Source organism: Salvia hispanica, chromosome 5 (genome assembly GCF_023119035.1).
Source record: "Salvia hispanica cultivar TCC Black 2014 chromosome 5, UniMelb_Shisp_WGS_1.0, whole genome shotgun sequence".
NCBI lineage: Eukaryota > Viridiplantae > Streptophyta > Magnoliopsida > Lamiales > Lamiaceae > Salvia > Salvia hispanica.
The window spans coordinates 29,151,033-29,178,259 of record NC_062969.1 but is presented as its reverse complement, the minus strand read 5'-3'; the positions used below and the strand labels follow the sequence as shown (position 1 = coordinate 29,178,259).

The 27,227-nt window shown below is 36.4% G+C and overlaps 3 protein-coding genes across 3 annotated transcripts; 1 reads left to right on the top strand and 2 right to left on the bottom strand.

Moving 5' to 3' along the window:
* Window positions 1-8,594: 8,594 nt before the first annotated feature.
* On the top strand, window positions 8,595-10,954 carry LOC125190246 (polygalacturonase). The gene is made up of 4 exons (XM_048087494.1): window positions 8,595-9,036; window positions 9,773-10,062; window positions 10,244-10,472; window positions 10,575-10,954. The coding sequence occupies exons 1-4, from the start codon at window positions 8,611-8,613 to the stop codon at window positions 10,794-10,796; spliced, it is 1,167 nt and encodes a 388-aa protein (XP_047943451.1). The 5' UTR covers window positions 8,595-8,610; the 3' UTR covers window positions 10,797-10,954.
* Window positions 10,955-11,093: 139 nt separating this feature from the next.
* Window positions 11,094-15,938, bottom strand: LOC125189780 (type I inositol polyphosphate 5-phosphatase 12-like). The gene is made up of 11 exons (XM_048087015.1): window positions 15,492-15,938; window positions 14,895-15,258; window positions 14,492-14,744; window positions 13,617-14,418; window positions 13,402-13,526; window positions 13,203-13,287; window positions 12,805-13,107; window positions 12,449-12,719; window positions 12,246-12,369; window positions 11,798-12,158; window positions 11,094-11,543 (listed from the first exon to the last, which is right to left on the bottom strand). The coding sequence occupies exons 1-11, from the start codon at window positions 15,936-15,938 to the stop codon at window positions 11,262-11,264; spliced, it is 3,417 nt and encodes a 1,138-aa protein (XP_047942972.1). The 3' UTR covers window positions 11,094-11,261.
* A 1,321-nt stretch (window positions 15,939-17,259) lies between these two features.
* LOC125187231 (probable thiol methyltransferase 2) lies at window positions 17,260-21,122 on the bottom strand. Its single transcript, XM_048083781.1, has 8 exons — window positions 20,891-21,122; window positions 20,661-20,791; window positions 19,540-19,626; window positions 18,715-18,815; window positions 18,523-18,622; window positions 18,378-18,424; window positions 18,164-18,242; window positions 17,260-17,561 (listed from the first exon to the last, which is right to left on the bottom strand). The coding sequence occupies exons 1-8, from the start codon at window positions 21,066-21,068 to the stop codon at window positions 17,508-17,510; spliced, it is 777 nt and encodes a 258-aa protein (XP_047939738.1). The 5' UTR covers window positions 21,069-21,122; the 3' UTR covers window positions 17,260-17,507.
* Between the last annotated feature and the right edge of the window lie 6,105 nt (window positions 21,123-27,227).

Below are 27,227 nucleotides of genomic sequence, written 5' to 3'. Positions count from 1 at the left end.
TTTTTCAAATAAATTAATCTGTATTCAACTTTAGTTTAATATCTAGTGTTTTTCTTTGTCTTTTGTATTATTCTTTCATAACTTAATTTTTTTAAAACAAATTATCATAAAGCTGTATAAATCGTCAATACAGTAACAGTGAAAAAGTGTATCTAAATATATAAAAAAAAATTGAGCATTTTCCTTATTGAAATGTGAATTACATAATAAATTAGTATAGCAATAATGATTAAGCATTTTTCTTTCGCATTTTTTTTATTTTTATGTTATTTTCTTTTTGTATTATTTTTTCTTTGCTTGGTTCTTTTTTTATTAAATATTGAAAAACAGATATGTTAATATTTTTACTTTAAATGCCTTTGGATATGGGGCATTTCTACATTAAAAATATTATTCTTTATCGTTTCTATAATTAACATGATTAGGTAAATTAAATTCAATTAAAATAGATAAATTCCATTACTTACAGAAATTATGAAAATGACATTATTAGCCCAAATCCCAATTATATATACATACAATTATATTATAAATTTATCAGTACCCTTGATATATAATATTCGGGTAGACTGAATATATAACAAATTAATTAACATACCAAATATAGACATACGCACCCTATAAAAATTAAGCAGCACCACCCTATTTTTTACAAATCAAAATCTAATATTCACCTTACTTCTTGAATCTCTAATCATGCCTAAAAGTTAACCGTATTTTCTCATACTTTTTTTCTTGTCTTGAATATTGCAACATTGTTGCAAATATGCATTGCTAAGTCATACAACGTTGTGGATTTTGGGGCAAGAGCCGATGGCAAGACTGACTCATCAGCGTCCTTGTTAAAGGCGTGGGTGGCTGCCTGCAGCTCGGACGAAAAATCAATGGTTGTCGTTCCACAAGGAACATTCATGGTGAATTCGGTAACGTTCTATGGACCATGCAAAAAGAAAATGCAGTTCCAACTATTAGGAAATATTGTTGCTCCAAGTTACGAATCATTGAGCAACCATCAAGCATGGATATCATTCAAAAATGTTGATGGGTTCTCATTTATTGGTGGTGGCACTATTGATGCCAAGGGGTCAAGTTATTGGTCATGTAAGAAGCAACAAAGGGGATGCCCATATGGAGCAAGGGTAAGTTCTAATTTCAAACTATTAAAGTAAGCATCAACATACAAATTTAGATTAAGTGAAATTATACTAAATCACTTATAGTTGCACACATTCTTGAAAGTTGAAACTATATATAAAACGCATTTTTGTCAAATTAACTATGCAATCTTACATATTCTTTGAAACTATTGTAATTGCAGTCATTTTCTCTTCAAAGCTGCAACAATGTACTCGTTAACGGCTTGAAATCGTTAGATAGCGAGAATGTCCACATTTTTATCAATGGATGCAACAACATCACCATGCAAAATTTGATAGTAACTGCCCCAGATGATAGCCCTAACACCGATGGCATCCACGTTGGGAATTCAAACTTTGTTAATGTCCTCCACAGCAAGATTGGCACTGGAGACGACTGCATATCAATCGGCCCTGGCACTAAGAACATGTCCATGGACCATATTGTCTGCGGCCCCGGGCATGGCATTAGGTACGTTTGATAACGCCATATATTCACCTAAATACGACAACATTCTTATCACAATATATACCAATTTTCTTTAATAAGTGTTCGTTAATTGCAGCATTGGAAGCATTGGTGGAACGCCACGCGAAGAAGGCGTGGAAAACATTGAAGTTAAAAACTCAGTGTTTAGAAACACAGACAACGGTGTTCGGATTAAAACATGGGCGAGACCTAGCAATGCGACCGTTACGAATGTCAAGTTCATTAACTTGGTCATGATGAATGTTACATACCCTATAATTATCGATCAAGAGTATTGCCCTCAGAGGAATTGCCCGAAAGGCGTACGTACTTGATTTTGCTCTCGTATTTTGAAACCGTGGATGAACGAACGAGTACTAATGTTGTGTATTCTGCAGGACTCGGGGGTGAAAATCAGCAACGTCAGAATCAGCAGCGTAAGTGGAACGTCAAGAAATCTGGAAGCTCTAATATTGGATTGCAGTCACACAAATCCGTGTAAAAATATCAAATTGCAGGATATAAATCTAGTTTATTCAGACAAGTTGAAGAAAACGCAGCATGCAACCTCTCTCTTTAAACATGCTTATGTTAACTAAGGCGAAGATGAAGTCATGCGACCGCGATATTTGAGAGATTATGTCTATTGTCTAAAGATTTGTTTTGTTTTACTTTTCTTTATTTTAATATCGTATAATCGAGTAAAGCGCAAGTATTAGTTCCGTTCTGAGTTTTCTTTGTTAGTTCTTTAAAAAAAATGAGACTATAGATGATTATAAACTGGATAATTGTATTCTTTTTCTTTGGTAAAAAAAGCGGCAAAACCCGAATACAAGAACAAAAACACTGAATATAAGCAACACCTAGTATGTTATGTAGTATCCATCAATAGAGCCCCGACAGAGGGAAGTCGAGCTCAAGAACACTTCTATGATAAGCATATGCATAATGTGATAAAAAAATCAGCAGCAAAGTTTCATTTTCGATGCACATGTTGCAGAGGAAACTTTGTATACATACATATTTGGACTTAATTAGCTATTCCCTTCATCTTGTAAAAACTTTTCTTTTTCACTCATTCCATAAAAATATGGGTATATCGACTTATGGAACGTTGTCCCCAACTTAGTTCTCATATACATTAATTTATTTACAACCTATACTATTATGAGCCACCATTACAATTCATTAAACACTAATAATATGTAATCTCACTAAGCACTAGCACTACTTTAACTAATATTATCCTCATCTCTCTTGCTTTATTTATTGTGCATTAATTCTTAGCACTACTTTAACTAATATTATCCGCATCTCTCTTGCTTTATTTATTGTGCATTAATTCTCTTATTATTTCAAATGCATATATTTTTATTGAATGAAGGGAATATTTTTTTTATAGTTCCTAAATAACGACTCCGTCCGTCGGCAAAATGTTATCCGTGTTTGACTCAACATGGCTTTTAAGAAATGCGAAGAAAAGTAAGTGAAAAAAGTTAGTGAATTGTAGGCCTCACATTTATATATTAGTTTTATAATAGAATGTGAGTGTAATGAATTAGTGAAAAGTGGGGTCCATTTACCAAAAATAAAAAAATAAAACAAAACAAAACATAAAAGCAAAATCGACAACATTTCACGGACGAGAGGAGTATCTAATAATATGAATAAAAATATTCTCATAATAAGCCCATTTTGTTCGATTAATTATACTGCAATTATAATGCCGATGCTAACCTCCCAACGACCAAGTCCATCTCAACTTCAATCACCAACTGAGCTTTCACATGGACTAATGAGCATAATACTTCATCCATCTTATGAGATTTAGTAAACGAGCTCCATAAATTTTTAACAAACAAAAGTTATACCCCTCTCGGCACGAAAAATAATCTTATATTTCCCTTTCGGGATGTTCTCAAAATATAGTCTCATCTAAAAATGGAAAGTTTTTCTCCCATATTTTATCTACTTTCTCCTCCTCTCTCATACTTTATCCATTTTTTTCTCATTTTTTCTCTTATAATTTTACCAATTTCTCATTAAAATTGTACCATCTACCCATGTGTCTATTTGGTGGTCGAGACGAAGTAATTATGTAAATGTTAGGAAATCATTTCTCTATACATTTTTGTAAAACAAGAAATGGTACTCCGTTCATCCTAGGTAGTTGAGACATTTTGTTTAAACAAGAGATTTAAAGAAAAAAATGTTTAAAGGTTAAAGTGGAGAGAAAATAAAGTGGAAGATAGACTAGAGTGTAAAAGAAAAAGAGAAAATAAAGTTTTTCCAAAAAAAAATCACCCAACTACATAAAGAGGATAAATTTTTCATTATATTGATTTTGTTTTTGTGTTCTCTTACCCGGCTTACTTGTAGAAATAAATAAGTCGAACTTATTTCACAAATTAAATAGAAAATTAACTATATACCATGAGCGCGCTTGCTGAGTCAAAACTATAATCAGATAACCTTAGGATGATGAATGACACTGGTGTGCTATAACACAAAAATGGTCAGGTTGAGATAAGCCTTTACTAATACTCCCTCCGCTATAACTAAGTTGAGTCATATCTTTTGGGCACGAACATTAATAAATTGTGATAAAAGTACAAAAGAGGAATAAAGTAGGAAAGATAAAGATAGAGTAAAGTATGTGATGAAATAAATTAAGAGTGATTGGATGTTTTATTTTTTGTCAAATAAGAAAATGACTCAACTTAGTTGGGACATCCCAAAAAGAAATACGACTCAACTTAGTTGGGACATCCCAAAGAGAATGAGATTATTATTATTCCATTCATTCGTCGTTAACTGGCCCATTTAGAATCAGCGAGTGTGTTTAAGAAGTGTGAAAAAAAGTTAGTTGGGTCGAATATCGTCGTTGTATCCCTGTAAACTTTCATGTTTGGATAACTAAAAATATGGCATGCGGTTCGTCCAAGTGCGGATCCATATGGGGTCGAGTGCCAAGTGAGGTACGGGACCCACACTGTTGTTCTTTATTCTTTCTACCTTCTAAATTGCTTAGGAAAATGAAAAATATTACTCCATCCGTTCCAATTAAGTTGGTATAAAATTTTTTAGCACGGAGATTGAAAAATTGTGTTGAATAAATTAAATGAAAATAATACTCCTAAAATAGGAAAAAGGGAAAAAGTAGGAGAGATAAGGGGAGCTTAAAGTAGATGATGAAATAAAGTAAGAGTGATTGGATATTTTATTTTTTGTCGAAAAGGAAAATGACTCAACTTTATTAGGACATCCCAAAAAGAAATATGACTCAACTTAGGTAGGACTGAGTGAGTATAACAATACAGATGTAATACTAGCCCTTTAAAGTCAGTATATTGTGCTTTGTGTACGTGGATCTGTCAACGTTAAATAAACTAATTGCTCATTGTAAGGGCACCTAATATAAAATTATCCTATAATTTAATAGTTTGGTAACTACATAATTTAACAAAACGAATTAGATATATGAAATAGTACTGTATTAAAAGTTTGTTACAGAACCATGATAAAACGTCAATGATTCAATTTAGAATATGTGACTAAATAAATTAATTTTATAATCAATTGTAAATTTTAATTTGTAAACTATTTATCTTATCATTAATTCTTAACCTAATCATCGAAAGCTTAAGATTTTATTTAATAATTTTACATTTTTGTTAATTCTCAAACTATATAATTTGATACTACTCCCTCCGTCTTGGCTAAGATGACACATTTCTTAGCCGACACGGGATTTTAGGAGTTATTGGTTAAAATGTTTAATTTGAGAGAGAAAAGGTGGGTGTAACGTGTAAGTATTAAAATAGAGAGATAAAGAAAGATAAATATTTTAATAAGAGTGATAAATAGTGGTTGGATGTATTAATTGGAGAGAGAAAGTTTCCAAAAAAGGAAATATGTCATCTTAGTTGGGACAAACTAAAAAGGAAAACATGTCATCTTAAGCAGGACGGAGGGAGTATTATACTTGAACAAGAAAGTAAGAGTTTGCAACAATAATATACGCGGCGTGTAATGAAAATGACGAAACGAGGATAGAGGAAACAATTATGAGGAGGTATCAGAGCTAAGATACGACATCAATGTTCTTCCTGTATCCACAAATTCATTTTTTTGGATTCATCACTGGGTTGATTCATGAGAGGCCATCTTTAACAAATGATACTATATCTCTGGTTTACGATTACATGTCCACATTTGACATAACACGATTTTCAAGAAATATAGTCTTGTATTAGTATTTAAAGAGTGTGGAAAAATTTAATGGAAGGTGGATTCAACTTCTATATACTCCCTCCGACCTCCGTCCCCCTTAAAATACAACATTTGGGAATCGGCACAAGATTTTATATAGTGTTGTTTTGTGAGTTAATGAAGAGAGAGTAAAGTAATAGAGATGGAAAAATAGAGATAGAGTTGTTTCTATTTTATGAAATGTTTCATTTTTAATGGGACAACCAAAAAAGGAAAACGTTTCATTTTTAATGGAACAGGGGGAATATTAGTTAATTCATAATAAAATTTGAATAGGATAAAATTAGCGCAATATATGATCTATTATCAAAAATAATAAAAAAAAATACATGAAATTGTCTATTATCAAAAATAATAAAAAAAAATACATGAAATTTTAAAAGGCGAAAATAACCAATGGCGCTATCACTATAAGCGGCTTAAGCCCCTCATGAATTGAAAATTTTGATGTTTTTCTACTAATTATTTATAAAATTTATCCAAATTTTACACAAATTATTATAGAAAAGTCCCTAAAAATAATCAAAATTATTCAAAAATAAATTGTTAGTGAAAATTTTCAAAATATAGCTGCTCCTACTAATGTCGTTTTCTACTTCCGCCACTAAAAATAACAAAATGGGATATTTGTTAATGGAAGGCTGGAGTATATTTTTACTTAATCAAAACAGCCTTCAAGGCGGCGGTACAGATCGGTTGTACGTTTGACTATTCGGCTATTTTCCCGCCTTATAGTCCTCCACGTGTCACATGGCTTCATTATCCACACATTCGTTATTCACGTACCTTCACATATTTTTATTTAGAAATCATAATCTGAATCAATTTTTAAAGTGATGCACTACAAATTTTGGTCAACGAAGTATAAGTTTAACATGTGTGAATCTAAGCCGCCTTGTAATTAGACTCTAGTTATAATTTCATTGTAATAATATTTAGACTTTACTTATAATTTAATTTCCCTTTAAACCGCCTTGGACGAATCTAACGAAATCTATATATACTTATATGCTCCCGGATCTGTCTTATAAAAATATGTATATTTGAAATAATACGTGAATTAATGGATGAGATAGATAATTAAAATAGTGTTAATAGATAGCAGAACTCATATTATTATTAATGTTTAGTGATATATGAGCATTTAGCCGGGGACAACTTTTTATGAATTGAAATGCCCATATTTAGAGATAACTAAATGTATCATGCATGCCTCTTCACAAATAGGAGAAAATTTAACTGTCAAATGAGCTTATGTGTAATTTACAAAAATTGAAATGCCCATACTATATGATGTTGTGATGCAACTATTATCGTGAATGAAATGAGATATTGTTACTATATTACTTCTTACGTTCCATAATAGAAGTTACATTTGATTTGGACACGTATTTTAAGGAAATGTAAAGAATAGTGGGTTTAAGAAGTTAGTGGAATATGAGATCCAATTTTTTTATATTGATTTTATAATAGAATGTGAGTAAGTGAGTTAGTGGAACGTGAGACTTACTTACTATTTATGTTAAAAGTGAAACGTGACTCTTATTGTGGGACGAACATGGCAAAATGTGACTCTTGGACAGAGGGAGTACTTAAGAAAATAATACTCCCGTCCCATAAAAATATGGGCAATGGGTATGAGAATTAAGAAAAATTTGGTAAAGTAAGAAAGAGGAAGAGAATGGTATGGTAAAGTAAGAGAGATGAGGAGAATAGTAGTTAAAATAGTATTAGTGGATAGTGAGATATATATTATTAAATTGATATAATTTTCCAAAATGAAATGTATATATTTTTATGGGACGGACGAAAATAGAAAGTACACATATTTTTATGGGATAAGGGGAGTATCACGTCTACTAAAAGTAGGCAAAATCGACCGTTACTTTATGATGATAACCAAAAATATAATGTATGCTAATTAGAAATTTTTGTGATGCAAATATTTAGTGTTGCACTGAAAATAGTAGTAATATGTATGCATCTCTTAATGGAGTAAATTTATTACCACAGTAAAACATTTTCTCAAATTTGTAATTGTGCATACAAATTACATTTGTCATGGAAACGATTGATTAAACAATTTATATATAATGCATGTCTATTGCAATAATAGCCTAAGTTCATTATATATACATAATGAAGAAGATAGAAAAATTGTTTAGTTCTGCAACTGGGGTATAGTCTCATTCTAATGCTACCCAAGTAATAATGTACATGGAGTATAAAAGTAGTTGACTCTTTATTATTGCCCAAGCTCCAACAATTAAATGTCTTATCAAGTATTTTCTCCGCTTAATTATCTAAAAAATAAACTCAACAACCAATAAATGATTTATGTTGAGCAATTCAAACTACAAAGTCGAGCATAACTCCATGTGCAAGTCCATTATATACTACTATTATAAAGTTGACTATACTATCCATTTCTCCAAATATATTTTTTTAAAAAGAGAACTCTCTTCATATTACCTCACATGACTCCTAAAACAAAAATTCCATCTCAATAACGTATCATCACATGGCGCCGTACATATCATAACATGAATATTTGACATAAATAAATTAACTAAATTTTAATATTTTGATCAATTATTACAAACAATCATTGGTATCAATCTCGAAGCGACAGTTGCAAGGGATGAAATTCACATATAAATAGCACATCAACCGTCTCATTCTCCATCAAAAAATAGAAATATTCAAGTCCATAAAAATACTTAGGCCAAAAAAATGAATTCTATTATTTCAATCATTTTATTTCTAGCATGGTTTGGCAATGCACAAGGTGCTACAGTCACATTCAACGTGATAACATTTGGTGCAAAACCAGATGGGAAAACCGACGCAACTCAGCCGTTCCTCAAGGCATGGGAGGCGGCGTGCACGGCCGTGACAGCTTCCAGGATTTACGTGCCAAAAGGGCGTTACCTATTGAGGTCCGTTGAATTTAGAGGGCCGTGCAAGAATAAGATCAGAGTTCAAATAGATGGAACTCTTGTAGCTCCACTTGACCACCGTGCCCTCGGAAATCCCGACTACTGGATTCTTTTTATTCAGGTCAATTGGCTTTCTGTCGTCGGGGGAAATCTTGATGCTAAGGGAGCCGGATTATGGGCCTGCAAGGATTCCGGCCAAACTTGCCCCACCGGAGCAAGGGTACATTTCTCAATTCATATTATTTCTCACAACATTTTACTTTTTTCGACATGCAACTTTTTTTTAAGCTAGTACGTAAACATTTTCCTTAACAGTTTTACATTTCTGCCAAACAAACATGCCCTTATAATTCACCACGTTATTAACCCTCGCGGTTATAATGTGGTATATTTACTTTTAGAATGGTGTCAAATTATGAAATTTTTAATTAATGCTTTCAACTTGGACGATGCAAGTACAAAAAGAAATTAAAGAATTCGGTAACCGAGCGGTAATAATGTGGTATATTTACTTTTAGAATGGTGTCAAATTATGAAATTTTTAATTAATGCTTTTAACTTAGACGATGCAAGTACAAAAAGAAATTAAAGAATTCGGTAACCGAGCAAACCTCTTTCGTAGTTCCCATCACCACTTGCTATCATTTTTCAATCGTTCTTCACTTAATGTTATTTATTTCAAAATCAATTAGATTCATAAATTTCATGATACGTTGAGGAATTATGAGTTAGTACAGATATTTTTCTAGGTGAGGGTGCGAACTATGAACTAATTCATATTTATTGGTGAGAAACATTTAATGTATTGATGACACACCACGTTTCCTCATACTACTATTATATTATCGAATAAATTTAAGCAGATATTTTTTTTATGTATAAATCTTTTGTAAGTCGTATGTATTTACTTACACTATGCAAGTGGGACTAATCCAAGTTATGTTTGAAAATTGCAGTCAATCACATTTAATTGGGTTAATAACGGTGAGATAAAAGGGTTAACCTCGATTAATAGCCAATTGATGCACATTGTCATCAATAGTTGCAAGAATGTGAAAGTGAGCAATGTGAAGATGATAGCACCCGATCTAAGCCCTAACACTGATGGAATTCATGTACAATCCTCCACCGGAGTCACTATTACCAATGCCCTCATCCAAACCGGCGACGACTGTATATCCATCGGCCCCGGGACTAGAAATTTATGGATGGACAAAATCAAATGCGGCCCGGGACACGGTGTTAGGTATTCTATACTCCGTTTCATATTTCAATTCACACTTCTATATTGAAAATATAAATAAAAATCTGAAAAATATTTCATTGTTTTTTAAAAGTCATTGAGAACATCTTTTTGGTGTGAACAAAAGTATTATTTTGAAAGGTTGTGTCACGATAATAACCTCTCTGCTTTATTCTTTTCACAGCATTGGAAGTTTGGGCCGAAGTTTTGATGAAGACGGCGTGGAAAATGTAACATTGATAAATTCGGCTTTCAGTGGGTCTGATAACGGGCTTCGGATTAAAACATGGGCCCGGCCTAGCAAGGGATTTGTCAGAAATATCAATTTCCGAAATATAGTTATGAAGAATGTTGAGAATCCAATCATTATAGACCAAAATTACTGCCCAAACAATCAAGGATGTCCTAGCCAGGTAAATATTCTTTCTTTTATTTTAATTACACTTTGTTTTTTAGATACCATTAATTTATATTTGATTTTCTAACATTAGATTAACTTAAATTACTTTTGGCAGGGTTCGGGAATCAAAATTAGCCAGATTACATACCAAAACATTCAAGGAACATCTGCAACAAAAGTAGCAATGACATTTGATTGCAGCCATACCAATCCATGCAGCAATATCAAATTATATGACATTAAACTCACATATTTGAAATCAACTAAAGCACAATCTTACTGCAAAAACATCGCCGGAAGTTCTGCCGGAGTCATCATGCCTGAAAATTGCTTGTAACCGTAAAAACGAAGACAACAACCAGCATCGCAATTTTATATGCGAATTGCTTAGAATGTATAGCTAGCTAGTTTTGATTTTCCGAAGAGTGTCTTTGTTGTATCATCGCATGATTGAAATTCTGAGCGGTTTAAATATATACTAATCCCTTCGTCCCATCATAGTTTAGTCATATTTCTTTTTCGATCGCTCTAATTTATTGAAATTTGTATCTTTTGATTTTTTCATATTTGAATTAAATTAGGATATATAAAATATATGCATTTGCAAATTATAGTAAATTATCAAATAACTATCTAAGGAGCATATAACCATGATCTTCAATTATAGCTAACATCCAAAGTCTGATCACAAAAACTATGTTAATTAGTTCTATACATAGCAAGCAAATTAAAGAATCTTCTATTTGCCTATCCATTTCTACAAATATGTACCTTGTGATTAGACACATCAAGTTGAGGTTTATCAGACGGATTTTTGGTGCGAGTTGCCTTCTTGTGTTTTAGCATCTATCCTAATCGTGTTCCCGTTGAAGCGGTGTCGGACAGTGACATGGTGCGTTTTGACGTCGGTCGAGCAACTCCCTCGCACCACCACCACCAAGATCAGCTCCTTGTCCCTGGTGTCTTCAGCCCACCAGCTTTGTGGAACTCCCTCAACCAAATCCTCCAACTTATGGAACTCCTCGTGATGGACCGTTACGTCCACCACTTGGTCCGGTCGAATCAGGCCCGCCCCCGGTGTCACCTGTTTCATAAGTCCAAAGCTCACTACATAAGTATAGTAGTTGATCAAACAGAAATTGTACTAGTATATTATTCCCTCCGTCCCTTAAATTATGTAACATTTTGACCGGGCACTGATTTTAAGAAATGCAATGGAAAGTGGGTTGAAAAAGTTAGTAGAACGTAGGTCCTACTTTTAAATACTCCCATCCGTCCCATATGCGACAAGTTTTTGGGGATGGATGGAGTATTAATATAGCAATGAGTAGTAATTACCTCGAGCCAACGGGGGAAACCGAACGATCCGCGCGGCCGGTACTCGGGCTCTTTTACGTCATCCTTGATGGAGCATAGTCCTATGCACACAATTTTGTAAAACACGCACTCTTCAGCACTTCGATTGGTGATTTTCAAGGTGGATGTGTCTTGGTTCTGGAGCTCGATGTTGTTTGTGCTGACTACCGTCTCGGGGACAAAACGCAGTGCATCAATGCTCGACCTTATCTCTTCGTTGGTCGTGAGGATCTTTGCAAACTCCTGCCTCCTAATTGTTTTATCAACATGAGCAATGTCGAGGCTGAGCTTGCAACGAACCGGCTTGTGATCGCTCTCAATCACATCCATACAGGCGTCGTACCTTGAATGCAAGATCAGAACAATCACTACGAAATAAGCAAGGAAGATGGAGTCGTGAGGAGCACAACTTAAAAGCATCAAGGCTTACTGTGATATGTAGGCGATCACGGGGCAATCTAAGCTGCATTCTTTCGCCATACCTGCTTTGTTATCGCGATACAGAACTCTGTCGCACCAAGCTGGGATTCGTTTCTTCTCACCAGAGTCATACCCTACAACGTATACGATTAGATTATCTTATCTATGTTAAGTGTTAAGAAAGGAGGAGCAGCAACGAGGGCGTTGAATTACCTCCTAAACCCGGTTTTCCTATCTCAAACTTGTAAGTGGGAGGAAACCTAATGAGGGCCTCGCGCATCCCTTGGAAAACTTTACCGGCCTTCATCTCTGCTCGTAGCTGATCTTTCTCGCGAAGCCAATCAAAGCTTCGCTGAGAAACCAAGTCCCGAGTCTCATCATAAGTTATGCCGAATAGGCGATAATTAAAATCGCCATTAAAGACGATCATATCAGCCTCAGCAAGATCAGGCCTTGCCTCTTCAGGACTAGTAGATGTAGTTTGCTGGAGACAAAAAAACATTGGAGAATTTCCCTCAAACAAAAATTCGACAAAATCATAATCTCGAAACTGAGGGATGCACCCGTACATTTGAGTTTTTGAGCGCTTGATTAGCCGATGAAACACCAGCTGCAAAAATGAGGAGCCACGGCAAGCCAAACGAATAAAGCAGCCAAAATAAATATATGCAGAGAAGAAGAGAGCAAGACAAGTAGAGGCATCGCAGCATACCAGCAGCATTGCTGTGCGTAGACCGAGTGAAAGTCATTGTTCGGAAAATATGATCGAAATCAGCATTCCGTTTGTTTACTGCTTCTAAATGTGCAGCAAAATGACAATTCACAAAACAGATGAGCCGGTCATACACTCTCAACCTCAATCCTACACCTCCCTGCAACCACGTCCCATGCCCGTGTATAAATATAGAGACGACATTAATTACCATGAGGCCAATTCGGACGCTAAGGGAGAACCAGAACTACTTACCTTATTTCCTATTGCACGGCCTAGACCGCATGCGACAGCAGCAACATCCAAGTCTCCGACATGGGGCCGGATAGTTTTTCTTACCCTGAAAGGAAGGACGACAGTGACCTATAACATTATGTTATTGTTCGCATTGTCGACTGCAACGGTTTAAAAAAACAATAAAGGGTAATCTATCATAACTTATGAAAAAGCTTACCAAATCGCAATGAGCAAGGCAGCCAACTGCCTCGAGCCTACACGTTCAAAGATAGATCTCTCATCCAAAGCCTTGCCGATATGATCTTGCCACCATTGTCCCACAGAGCTCCCTTCTAGCCCTACCTAAAAATGCAAACTCAATAGTAAATTTTTTGTCAATCTAATTGTAAAAAATAATCGAAATTCACACATTTGATGTAGTTATAGGCATACTGTCTCTTTTGCCGCAGACATAGCAAGAAAACCCGCACCCATCTCCACTTCTTGCAGCCCGACAACGACAATATCAACATCCGACACTGCAGATCCCAACCACGACTTGAGAGCCGTTGGAGAAGCTCTACCTTGGCTTACATTCCATGTCCCAACCATAATGGTCACTTTGTCCCGTCTCGTATACATGGCCGATCGTTCCGATAGTTCTTTCCGCAATATGCTATCCGTGGACGCCGGAGATGATATGTTCCACCCCCGAATGCCACCGTGTGTGGCTAAACTAAAGAGATGCCCGTGGCCGACGACTAGCTTTATAATGGGCTCGTTGTGCGCAACCCAACCGGTTACTAGGTTTCCTTCAAGGTCTAGTATCTGGATGTTCCCCGTTGCGTATCCAACCCATATCCTCGAACCATGAGAGCAGATGCTCTGCACAGCAGCAGGGTGGCGAGTGAAATCCTGCACACGGTTCCCATTCCCGTCCCAAAGGATTAATACTCCATTTGTGCAACCCGTCCAAATTGCACCGTCTGGAGCAATCATCATTGCTTCAATCTTCTTCGTGTCTTCCACTAACGCTCCCGCCCCCTTTGCTACTCTACGAACAGCATCAGCAGCGCCTATCAGCGCATTGCGCGACCTCTGCAGGAAGCCCTGTGATTTGTCCTTTTTCCCCTTTGAGACTAACTTCACATTCACCTCGTCTTCGACTGGCTGCTCTTGAGATGGCATGTCTACGCGATTCTCAATCTGACCCTCTATGTTGAATACTTTCAGAAGCTCCCTCGTCCGAGCATTCCTGTTCATTCAAAAAATGATCAGATTTCTCTGTTTTCACGAGCCGGAGATGAATGCGATAGAGATGACGTTACCATAGTGAAAATGTTTGAGAGCCTGCTGCCCAAACCTTGGCTCTAACATTGTCAGCTAACAGGTATTTCACATCCGAAGATGAAATGTTGCACACGCCATTAACGGTGACTTGAGCTCTCAAGTCAATAGCTGATCTCTCCACCAGCAGAGCAGCCATTCGTCTTTCCTCCTGCGTTAGTCCAAGAGATTTTTCAAGAGCTTCCCACGGCCAGATCCTTATCGCGCCACCCTCTGTGCCCGTCCATATATCACCTTTACACAAGCACAGAGATTATAAGAAATGGTCACTTTCTTAGACGAGCAACGTGGAAAATCATCAGCACAACACGAAATAACAGAATCTTTCAAATATTGCACATTCAATACTACAACAAGAATCATCAATAGGAAAAAAGAAGTTACCATAAAAGGATATTGTCATGGAAAGAACTGGGGTTTTATGTGCTTGCCAAGAGAAGCCTTCCTTGAAAGCGTTGCCATCGGTGAACTGCTGGTCCATCTTCCACGAACGGACCTTACCATCCTTGTGTCCGCTCCAAACCAACTTAGTCCCTTCATCAACCATCAAGGAGAGCGTTTGAGACGTGCTCGCTGACTCGTGAAACGTGGCTGTCTCCTCATCTCCCCTCGGTAGCCTTCGCCCTGCTGTCCCCGTGAAAGTCCCTGGGTCGAATGTGTCTGAATACTTCCACACCCTCACACCAGATTCCTGCCCTGCCCACAGCTGTGTGCATGTGCTTGCAATCGTCTTTATGGATTTTCCCCCCTTTCAAAATTTCAAAATTATGATTAATTATGTACAAAATTTTCATTGCTCTTGTTAACGGTTGATAGTATGATCTTGACACAAAATGTGAACAGATGACAAAATAATAGCATGATCTTGACACATTGTTAACGGTTGACATTATGTTGATATTTCCTTTGTGTTGACATTTTCTGTTGGTATTATTTTGTTATCTGTTGACATTTTGTAACGGTCCATTAGATGAAACGAACCTGAGATTCGCGCAAAGGGTGAGGTCGGATTTCGAGGCAGGGCGGCCGGTTGGGGTGCATCGCGGCTCGAATAGGGGCCTTGAAAACCCCGGCGCCGCCGCTGCTGCCGACGAACTCAGGCAGGGGCTGGTTGGGGAGGAGCTGGGAGTCATCGAAGCCGTTGGCGCCGTCCGCCATGCCGACGTAATCCATCATGTCGGTGGCGCCGCCGGCGCTTCCGGTGGTGATGGGGTAGCGGTAGAAATCGTCCTCTTCGGAGGCGGCGGCGGCGGCGAGGATGTCGATCTCGTCGAGGCTGTGGTTGCGGGGGTGGTTGGAGTGGCGGGGTTGCTGGCTTCCGGTCATGGTCCGCAGCTGCTGGCTGTAGTAGAGGGTTTTCCGACGCGGCGGCGAGTTGGAAATCGCCTCCAGCGCATTGATGTCGGGATCAACGGGGAGATCGTCCATTTTTCTGTTATTATTATTATTATTATTTTATTCTTTGTTTGAAGAATTTTGGTGTTTTGTGGGAATGAGGAGAGAAGTTGGTCATTGTGCGAAAATTGGGAGGGAGAGTGAATGTCGGGATGTGAAAGAAAGAGTCAGAACAACAAAAATAGTTGAGGGAGGTTGTTGGCGGTTGCAAACACCATAGATTTTGGGAATGCTAGGACAGGTAGGTGGTTTGATTTTAGATTTGAATTTTAAAATTGGTCAAGAAAGTAACGAAATTTGTTCTACCATTCTGGTAAAAATCATTTCTAAATAGCTTTTCGGATAATTTAGGTGGAAGAACACAATATCGTTTTGACAAATCGGAATGATAACTCAACCAAAACAACTTTGTTTTATTTGATTGATGTGAATCAACTTAGAGTATTTTTCTCTTATATTTGATGCATTTTTTAAATACTAAAGAAAGACTGATTATGGTGTTAATTACTAGCCTTTCAAAAAAATTTCTTTATAGCATAAAAACAGTGACTTTAGGAATGACTGAGTTTTAATAAGAACTTTGATAAGTACGAGAGAGATAGAATGAAAAGGTAATTGAAGTAATAATAGTAAAAAATATGACTCACCTCATAAGAGAAAATATTACTACAATCAAATATCGAAAGACACTATAATCTGTAGGACGTAATAGAAAAATGAAACTAATTTTATGAGACAAAAGAGTGTGATTTTTGATCCTTAACACTATTCAACTTCCTTACACCAATCTTTTCTCTACTTGAGGCGAGTCTACGTTAAAGGTTCCCAAAAGGGAAATTTATGTTTTAGGGAGACAGTGTGTTGGTGTATGCGTCTTTGAAAACGAATTTTATGTATGCGTTTTTTTAAAATTGGCATAGGCAGCATAATGTCATCATCATAATCATGGAGCATACTACTCGCATTCACTTGAGGAATGAAGCATGGATGTCGTCTAGGAAACTTGAAGTCATCATCAGAATCACCGTACTGCTGCGAAGCCTTGACCTTTCTTCCCGGACAGTGTTGTTTTTTCTCTTACACGAGATGCAATATCGACTATCTGTTCACTACAAATGAGAATACTCCAGACATTCATCCTAAACAGAACCCCTTAATCCTTCATCAAGTATGTTCAAAACTCTAGGCAAGTCCAGTTAGAATGTATGATCAAAATTCTTCCCAAACCTTGCAACATGAAATTCTTTCCAAAACTTGCAACATGTATGTGACTTACCAGAATAATGGAAGAAATTACCATTTTTGGGAAATCATACGCATTACAGAGTTCAGATTTCTAATTTAGAGATGAGAATAGAAAGCGATGGGGAGCTTCTGACCTTGCTGCAAACATATTAATTACAACACTTGAGCATACAACAGCCAAAAATTTGACCTTGATCGTTACAATAGTATGTTAAATCTGGAAATAACTTTTTAGAATATGTTTCATCAAAGATTGCCTTTTTTATGACTGAAACAACCGAAACAAGATAGAGAGGCGAAGTAGTACAATATATGGATCTTTATCCCGAAAAAATGGTGTTTATCTGCAGTGCATGATCAAAGCGAGGCATGGTGTAGAGATCTTCTCCATCTCCCTAGTTTCTCTCGTCCCTGTCAAAGATTCAAGAACAATGTTTCAGAAATGTAGCAAATTTAGCATACGTTAAACCGGAAATATGGTTATTAACTTATTATATCTTCGTGCTGCCCTCATCCTAATTCTGAACTAATCTCTTACTCAAAGTATGCTCGAGTTGTATATTCCAAGAGCTAGTGATTTGTATACATCCACATAACAACATGACCGAGTGTTTGGCTAAGCTTATTTTAGACAGCTTATAAGCTCCAAAAGCTTATTAAATGTTTGAAGATTTTATAGGATATAATGTGTTGAGAGCTTATAAGTTGTCAAATTTAATTGAGCTTATTATGAGTTCAAGAGAGATTGTGTGTTAGAAAGAGAAATGAGTTTATAAGCTGTTGGAGCTTATTTTCACAGCTTATAAGTTATTTAGGAGCTAATGTTGCCAAACATTTCTCAAGAGCTTATAAGCTCTATACCATTTATAAGCTGTTTGAAGGAGCTTACTAGCTCGACCAAACACCCTTCAAGCAACATCCATTAATAAGCTGTTTGAAGGAGCTTACTAGCTCAACCAAAGACCCTCTAAGCAACATGTGAAGGACGACAGATTTCACACATAATATTTTACCTTTCGAGGAGCAATGGCCAGCTCGTTCTCTGAAATCTGTGTTGCTTCGAAACCAACAGGATGCAATGCCTCTTCATAACTGCGTAGATAGAAGAATTTTTCAACAAAAGTACACCAAGGCTTGTATGGAGCCAAATTGTAAAGAGAAAGATAGGTATTCAAAATTCAACACATAAATACTAGAAGACTAGAAGTGAGTCAGAGTGGAAATTACTCGGCAACTGATACTTTAAATGGAGGGCCGCCCTCATGGTCATCTATCTGACAAAGTCGAGAATATGCAAAATGCATAAATGATCAGATTACGGAAGTACAAAATATATGAAAAATATTGAAGGACAGTAAAATTCCTGACTAACTGGATAAATTAGTGTTATGAGCTCCCCATCCGGTTTCAGAAGGTTAGACATTTTCTTGGCCCATAATGATCTTAGCTCGGGTTCGATGGCACAGAAAAACCTGTAGAGACAATATCATAGCGACATAACCTAATGAACATTGATGAAATCACAACATACTAATATCTTGAATGCACCACAGATGAAACTTACGTATAATCAAAAATGAGATCAAACAGCTGATCCGAACACCAAGTAAAGAAGTCTGTCTTTAAGAAAGTACAGTGCTGTGCATTTGGTGAGCCAGACGACAACTACAATGTAATGCAACGATCATAGTGAGGATTTAACAACATTGTAGACGAAAACTACAGATTACGAAACTAATGTTTCAGCTGGAAGATGAAAAAAAGAAATCACATACTCCCTCCATCCCATCCACTTTCCTTTCTGGTTTGTCCCAACCAAGATGACTCATTACTAAAAAATAGAAACACCTTTATTTCTACTTTATTCCCTCTCTCTTACTTTATTCTCTCCATAACACACAAAATAAAGTTGCATAAAATCTCGTTCTGCCCAAGGAAGGGGTCATCTTCCTTGGGACGGAGGGAGTAGAATATAATGCTTAGTTAAATTTTAGAGTTATACCACGTGTCACTGCAATCCCATGAGGTTACTCACTAAAAAATGGAGTTTTGAAGAAAGAAACATAATCCTACTGTGGACTACATTACACACAAATACTATTTGCTGTAATCTTCTCGTTAAGTCAGCTCAGAAAATATACAGATAGATATCACTCGACACAAACAAAACCAGTTGTTCGGTTTGCTAGAACGAGTACTTTAATCACATAACACAGAAAAACAACACAAAATTACTTCAAATAACATCTGTATACTTTAGATCAAAATAGTGACAATCCGAAGTCTTTTTTCTAGACTACCATCAAGTCAAATTTCATCAAAATCCATAAGGCAAGTTGCAAATTTTTATAAATGTCTATTGATGAAAAATCATAAAAGCAAGTCTTACTTCTATTGCTTTCTTAATGGCAATGTCTGATACATCCAGACCTACAACATGACGCTCGGCACACGCCATTGCCACTACATCATAACCCTGCATAAATAGAAGTTTCTAATTGATAACCAAACTAGAGAGAGAAAATGTAAAAAAAGGGAACAGAAAGATGAAATCACAAACTAAATACATCCCAACCATTGAAAAAGCGGTTAAAAATCGACATATAATACAACATTACAACTGCAGCATAACAACATTGTTAGTAAACCTAGCCAAGTGGATCATCAAGCTGCAAGCATGGAGACTGATAAAGAGAGTCAACGTGTACATGATCAAGCAGCTGGTCCATTGAAAACCGAGAATAGACAATCTTCGCTCAAGAATGATGTGGTGGAAGCAGCTCCAGCTGTGATTGTGGCAGCACGAGCTGGAGCAAAGCAGAAATAATCCATTTTCGGCTGTGATGTTTGCTCTCTGACTGAATAGTCTAGATTTAGATGCTTTAAGGGTTAAGAAATGCATGATCCGAGATCCTTCTCTTGGGTCTATTTATTAGTATTTATCTTTGTAATCAGATCATTCAATCCAATACAATCTTCTGAGGGAATTTCTCTATACTTGCTTCATATCTTGTTTAATGGCTTGGTTTATTTTCCATTAGACATTAGTATTACTGTTAACAGAGTAAAACACAAAACAAATTATACATCAACCGATCCACAACACCAAATTTTGAGACACCCCTCTTCTCATGAATTAATTGTCTGGGATATTAGCCCTTAATTTCATGGAACTTTCAAAAAGTTGGGTTTTTCCCACGAACTTTACCGCGAGTTTTTTTTCGTAATTTCTTGACATCAACTTCGAGAGCTTCAAGTTCTTCAATCTTTGAGGATAGTACCCTCCAAAATTGTTCTTCAATCCATTAATATAACCGGAATTTTTTCGTTGGGGGAAAATAACAAACTCGGGTAAAGTTCGTGATATTATTTGGCAAGTTGAAAGTTCGTGGGAAAATCCCAACTTTTTGAAAGTTTCATGATTTTAGAAACCAATGTTCCCTAAAATTAAATATAAACATCCACATTCTGTTGAAGTAATCGAAATTTGAGAGAAAGAGAGAGACATACACTGCCGCAGCCAGGAACAAGAGCTCTACCCTTTGGAAGTGATCCAGTGTTGTGAAGGTGTACAAGAACTGGGGTAGGGTTCCCCAAATCCCAAGGCGTCAGACCTTCGTCCCAGCATTTGTCCCAACTATCTGAAAATTCACATTAAAATAATCCGATTTTTCTCAACGATCAAGGGAAAAAAGAACCCAGACAAAAATTTCTGAACGATTTGGTTAGAATTTAGTTACCGGCGGGGCTGGAGTGAAAAACTTGCTGAAATTTCTGGACTTTTTCAGCAGCAGTGATAGAGGGCTTTGGTTCCGGTAAATCAGTTGACATATAGTTGAAGCGTATTCGGCGATAAAAAGGTGGAAGAAGTCGAAGTGCAGGTGAATGGTATAGCTTGGGAAGGAGGGAAAATCGCATTGGGGTTTTGGATAGTTTGATTCTGAGGATTGAGATTGAAGAACAAAAATTAGTTACGAAATTTATATGGGATTTTGTAGACCATTTGTGCATTAAGTCAAGTAAACATGATAAAAATATATTGGTTCGACGGGGAGATATCTCTTTCTTGCGTGATTTCTTGGGTGATCTGAGATTTTATGCTATTTTACTCTATACATTAAGACCATTTAATGGTACATTTAAAAATGATACTCCCTTTCTGTCCGTCATTAAGAGTGCCGGTCACTTTTGTGCACTTGTTTTATAAAAATGATAATAAATAGTTAAAGTGGAGAAATAGTAAAGTAAGATAGAGAATAATATTGAGAAAAGTCTTTTCTAAGTTATTCTCTCTCTTGTTTTACCATTTCTCCACTTTAACTACTCCCTCCGTCCCTGAAAATTTGTCACCTATTTCCTTTTTCGTCCGTCCCTAAAAATTTGTCACATTTCACTTTTACCATTTTTGGTAGTGGACCTCATATTCCACTAACTCATTCTCGCTCACATTTTATTGTAAAACTAATATATAAAAGTATGACTCACATGCCACTAACTTTTTCAACCCACTTTCTATTACATTTCTTAAAACCCGTGCTGGGTCAAATGGTGACAAATTATGGGGGCGGAGAGAGTATTTATTACTCCCTCCGTCCCCCCATTAAGAGTCACACTTTTCCATTTCTGTCCGTCCCCAATTAAGAGTCACACTTTATTTTTACCATAAATAAGTAAGTAGGTCTCACATTCTACTAACTCAATTCACTCACATTTTATTATAAAACCAATATAAAAAAAATGGATCCCACATTCCACTAACTTTTTCCAACCAATTTTTCTTTACATTTCTTAAAACTCGTGTCCGGTCAAAGAGTGACTCCTAATAAGGGACGGAGGGAGTATCATTTTTACAAAATGAGTGTGCAAAAGTGACCGGGACTCCTAATAGCGGACGGAGGGAGTAGATAATTAGCTCTAATGGTACTCCAAAATCAATCTCATTTTTTAATAAAAAATCTATTATTAGGTTTGCACTAAATCAAAATAAAAAAAAAATTCAAATTTTATGAGTGAAAGAGGCATAAAATAGACAATATTCTTTTAAGTTTAAGTTTACTTTAAATGGTGGGAGTGGATGTGACATTACAGTAAAATGAGTTTGAATTTAGTGTAATTGGTTGGAGATGCTCTAAGTGAAGAGAGTAAAGTAAGAGCATTCACAATAAGAGAATCCTCCAAACAACCCTCTAATATAAATTATTTTAATTGTTGGTGTTTATACTCGAGAGAATGAGAGGTGTGAATAAAATGAAGTAAAATGAGTTGTGTATATAGAGGTAAAAGGATTCACAATAAGAGCGTCGTCCTGCCGCCACGCGGACGGCGCCCCTACAACACCAAAGGCACTCCTCCTCTAATAGGCGTTGACCGCACAGCGGCAGGATGGCGCCTCTATTGTGAATGCTCTAAGGGAGGGGGATAAAAGTAAAGATAAAAGTGATTTCAATTTAGTAATGAGTAATCTTGATTTGGACATACCAAAAAGGAAAGTGGGTTAGTAGAACGCGGGGGAATGCATACTACTCCCGCCGTCCCAACTACGTTGGGGCAAAACTTTTGGTCACGGAGATTAAGAGATTGTGTTGAAAAGTTGAATTAAGAGATAGGTGTGATACGCACGGATTTTGTCTGTTTTGAATGTCAAAGTTGAATTACATGTTCATTATTTGCATATTTTTATCTATTTTGGTATCTTAATGTGTTTTGTGATAAATATGCAAAATAGAGCCTAAAAAGATACCTAAAAGTCGAAGTTTGAAGGCTGGAGCATTCGAGCCAGCAAGCGGTCTGCTGGACCTTACTCAGCAGCCGCTGGTGCTCATCCACCGTTGTCCCTGTAAAGGCCCATCTTGGATATCGTGCCTAAAAGAGGAACACGTTCAGTGATCGCTGGATTGTGCACATTGACTGCTCATAGTAGATTAGTAGTACAGATAGTTCCAGAAAAGTTCACAGCGACCGCTGGAAGTTGCCCAACAGTTCGCTAGAATCGGGAGACACATTATTTTACATAATTTCTCTCCAAAACTTACCTAACTGGGATAGAAGATTTACCATATTATCATACATGACTTGGAGACTTAAATACCCCCTCAAATTTCGTCAGATGAACCTTTTGCTACATATTACACTATAGAATTATATTTGAGAGTTCCTTCCACTGTTAATCATCTTTCCATCGTACTTGGAGTTTGAAGCTTGGAATCAAGAGAAGATCAAGACTACGAGATTCAACATTTGAGTTCTATCATCTTAGTTCTTATGTTTCTAGGGTTTCTTACAAACTATGAGTTTAGTTTATTTGTCTATGAGCACCTAAATCTATTGACTTCTAGGGATGTGTTAGTAACGACTTTGGTTTATATTTCATCTACGGCTGGGTTGGCACAAAAAGCTGTAAAAGTAGAAAAAACATAAGATAATTGCAGATCCGATTCTCTAACTACCTCCTTCTTCATCTTCTCCAAATAACTATGCTAAAACAAAGTAAAAACAGAGCATGCTTCAAAACGAAATGCGAACAAGAAATTTAAGCTAAGAACTACTGGATCTACGCTAACTGATCAACTAGAGCATCGAACAAACAGAAACAAGACATAATCATGCCATTTCCAAAATAGAACATCCTAGATCTATGAGTTCAAACGCTAACTAACAAGGATCTACGAAATCAGATGTTAACAAGCTAGATCTAAAACATCCTAACAACTGCCAATTGCGAATAACATCCAACATATATAAACAATGCTCAACATCTCAAGATCTAACTACCAATTGCGAAAAACATCCAACAAAAACTTCCATAGCTTCAGAAAATAAACCATATTCAAGGCTCCAAACGAAAATACTCAAGCCAACAACTAAATACTAAGAGATTCTTAAGCTAAGATGTTCTAACCAGGGAAATATTCAAGAAACGAAACCAAATGCATCAAAACATGAATGTAAAGATTGTATCTTCGCTCCTTGGAGCTGTGGAACTACGACGAAATGTTGGAATGGACGGAACTAAGGTGCTCTCCCCTCCGAGCTAGGAGGCAAAGAGCTTGAAATAGGATTTGGAGTGGACTTGCAGCTAAGAACTCTCTAAGAACTAGTATGTGACTGTGTGTAGAATGGTGAGCTCCCTCTAGCCGCTCTCTTCTTCCTTCATGTTGCTCCCCTTATATAGTACGGCTTAAGGCTCAAATACCTAGGATATGCCTTCCATGATTTGACATTTGTGCCCTTAAAATAAATGGTGTCTTCGAATTCTATCTCCACGGTCCCCCTCCTTGCAACGCCTGCTCCGCTTGATTAGTTGGGTGGCTTTTCTGCAATTTAACTCCTTTTTACTCAATCTACGTTTGATCAGTCAGTTTGCACGACTACTTGATCCAGCAGCAACCTGCACACTAAAACTCACAATTTGTGCATTATCTCCCCCAAAAGCATGTAAACTTACCCAATAACCAATGCATGAAATGCCTTACCAAACTGCTCACATTTAAGCCATATTCGTCCTCAAGTATAAAAGAACAAGATAAAAGAGAAGAGACAAGTTTCAATGCATGGTTCCTCTTTTGACCGACACTAGAAGAAAACTAAAAAGAAAAGACTTAGACTGACTAAAACACAAAAAGACTCATATAAACAAAAACACATTAACACATACTCCCTCCGTCCCCAAAGAATATGCACTTTGGGTTCAGCACGAGTTTTAATGCAAAATTGGTAAAGCAAGAGATGGTAAAGAGAAAAAGTAAATAAAGTACTGTTAGTGGGGAATGGGTCCCACCTCATTAGAGAGAAATAGTTTCCAAAATTAGAAAGTGCATATATTTGTGGGACGGGCTAAAAAGGAAAGAGTGCATATTCTTGTGGGACGGAGGGAGTATATGCATAAAACTAGCTTAACTTGTAGCAACTGTCCCCACAAGTTTAAGATCAATCCAATTGTCAACAGTCTTTGATTCCTCCACCTCCCTTGTTCAATTTGATCAGTTTGTCAACATAGCCTTCATTTTTACCAACTGTTGAATTCACTCGGTAACTCATTTTTTATCAGAGATGTTAATACCATTCACTCATTATGTTGAACCATAGATGCTTTGAGTTCTACAAACACAAGATAGTGCCTTAAAGCCTTTCTTTGGGTTGTAATGGAGCTTTGGGGTTATAATGTATAGAGGTGAGAGTCCTAGAGGTTCTAAGTAAAAAAAAAATGTAAATAAAAGTATATGAGAAACATGTGAACTTAGGGACAAATATTGGAAACAACTTCCCTATCATGATTCTGACTTCCCACAAACTTGGAGATATTTCCTGACCATTTTGGCCTTATTCATCTATTCCCGCAAACTTGGAGATATTTCCTGGCCATTTTGGCCTTATTCATCCATCCATTTTTCTAATAGGATGCTATGATACATAAACTTGCACATAATTGTTGATTTTCTGGTTTTTACTTATGTGAGTGCAAGTTTGGCTACTTCTACGCGAATTTTTTCAAGGTATGTTTTTCTTTTCAGTAGTTTACTCACGTCCCTACCGACTCTACAAACTTATCTTACACTTTGTTGTAAATAAGTTTGGGAGAATGAAGTGGTGGACCGTGAGTTTAGGCTTTTGTTTTAGGGTTTTATTTTTGTTTTAAGTTTTTGCTTTTTGTTTTTCAAAACCCCGTAGGAGAATTTTGTGTTCTAAAAATGTTTTCTTGAATCCATGTCGTGAACTTAACGTGAAGAACTTAGAAACACGCATGCTTAGGGACACACTTTAGACTGAATTGCCGATGATATTACATTCCATCCATGTTTAAGTATGGCTTGACGTTTTGATTTGATGGTTTGGTGAAAAGGTTCATAATTAGTGAATTGCTTGTTCGCCTAGAATCATGTTTTATACCTTGTGAGGATTTGAGCCTTAATTTCTTTCTTGTGTGATTTATTTGTATTCGTGTATATGTTTCTAGAACTTGCTCCTAGTCTACCTAAGTTTACATAGTGTTTAAGTTGATTTAGGAGGATGATTGGCCATCTTTTCTAGCCTACTTTTATCCAAAATTTTTGACCCTCTCAAATTTTCAAAATTTTTTCCTTTGGAGCCAATTTTGAGTCTTTAAGCCTTTTCTTTGGAAGCCAAAATAATGGGGACAATTCCTTGGGTTAGTTAGCTTTTGTTATCTTGTTTTATGAAGGAATTGGAGAGATAAGGAGGAAAGTAGTGGTGTGCTTAAATGTAAAGAAAGTACAAGTTATGAAATAGAAAAATTCAAATTATGTCCTTGATCTTAGAAATGATGCCTATAAAAGAGAAAGAAAGGTTGAAAAAGAAAAAAAAATGTGAAAGGTTGTGAAAAAGAAAAAGAATATAAAAGGATTGAAGGAGAAAAACAAAGTGTTGAAAGTGTCTTTGGGTTTTTAGAAAAGTGGAGTCAATTTAACTCTACTTGGGATATTTTTATTTTGAGTCACTTTTTAGCTAAATATTTCTCACCTACCAAAGAGCCTACATTACAACCAAAGATAAAGACCTTTCGGACTTTTGATGCTTAATCACATCTAGTAGAGGAGTGATTAGACTTTGAGCAAGCCTATGGTAAACTTTGCATGATGCATGATTGAGAGTTATATACACATTACCTTTATACACTTTGAGAGTGAGAGAACACTTCCCATCTTTGGAAGTTTTCCATATGTGAGTGCCTGAATTCAAGGTGTTCTACGAGTTAGTAATGAAAGTGCACTAATAAGCCTTGCTTGATTTGATTGCGTTAATACATGCTTAATCTGATCTTTCATCTTTCGAGACAATTATGACGTCTAGTCCTTGTGCATTCCGTGCGTCTATTCTTGTGTCTTTATTGTTTTGTTCGAGGACAAACAAAAATGTAAGTTTGGGGGAGTTGATACACTCGGATTTTGCACGGTTTTATGGCCATTATTTGGTCCGTTTTTAATGTCAAAGTCACTTTACATGTCGATTATTTGCACAATTTATCTATTTTGGTATTTTGACATGTTTTGTGAGAAATGTGCATAAATGAGCCGAAAAAGGGAGTCAAAACGAAAAGTTTGGAAATCTGGAGTCGACGAC

What these genes read in the sequence shown, in the direction of transcription:
- LOC125189780 (XM_048087015.1), bottom strand. Translation starts at nt 15,938, where the DNA reads ATGGACGATCTCCCCGTTGATCCCGACATCAATGCGCTGGAGGCGATT. An exon ending in TGTCTGCGGCAAAAGAGACA is followed by an intron (nt 13,527 to 13,616) that starts GTATGCCTATAA and finishes TTGCATTTTTAG; the next exon opens with GTAGGGCTAGAAGGGAGCTC. An exon ending in GCCTTGCTCATTGCGATTTG is followed by an intron (nt 13,288 to 13,401) that starts GTAAGCTTTTTC and finishes CCTTCCTTTCAG; the next exon opens with GGTAAGAAAAACTATCCGGC.
- LOC125187231 (XM_048083781.1), bottom strand. Translation starts at nt 21,068, where the DNA reads ATGCGATTTTCCCTCCTTCCCAAGCTATACCATTCACCTGCACTTCGA. An exon ending in CCATTAAGAAAGCAATAGAA is followed by an intron (nt 18,816 to 19,539) that starts GTAAGACTTGCT and finishes ATTACATTGTAG; the next exon opens with TTGTCGTCTGGCTCACCAAA. An exon ending in TGGCCATTGCTCCTCGAAAG is followed by an intron (nt 17,562 to 18,163) that starts GTAAAATATTAT and finishes AATCTTTGACAG; the next exon opens with GGACGAGAGAAACTAGGGAG.
- LOC125190246 (XM_048087494.1), top strand. Translation starts at nt 8,611, where the DNA reads ATGAATTCTATTATTTCAATCATTTTATTTCTAGCATGGTTTGGCAAT. An exon ending in GGCCCGGGACACGGTGTTAG is followed by an intron (nt 10,063 to 10,243) that starts GTATTCTATACT and finishes TTCTTTTCACAG; the next exon opens with CATTGGAAGTTTGGGCCGAA. An exon ending in ATCAAGGATGTCCTAGCCAG is followed by an intron (nt 10,473 to 10,574) that starts GTAAATATTCTT and finishes TACTTTTGGCAG; the next exon opens with GGTTCGGGAATCAAAATTAG.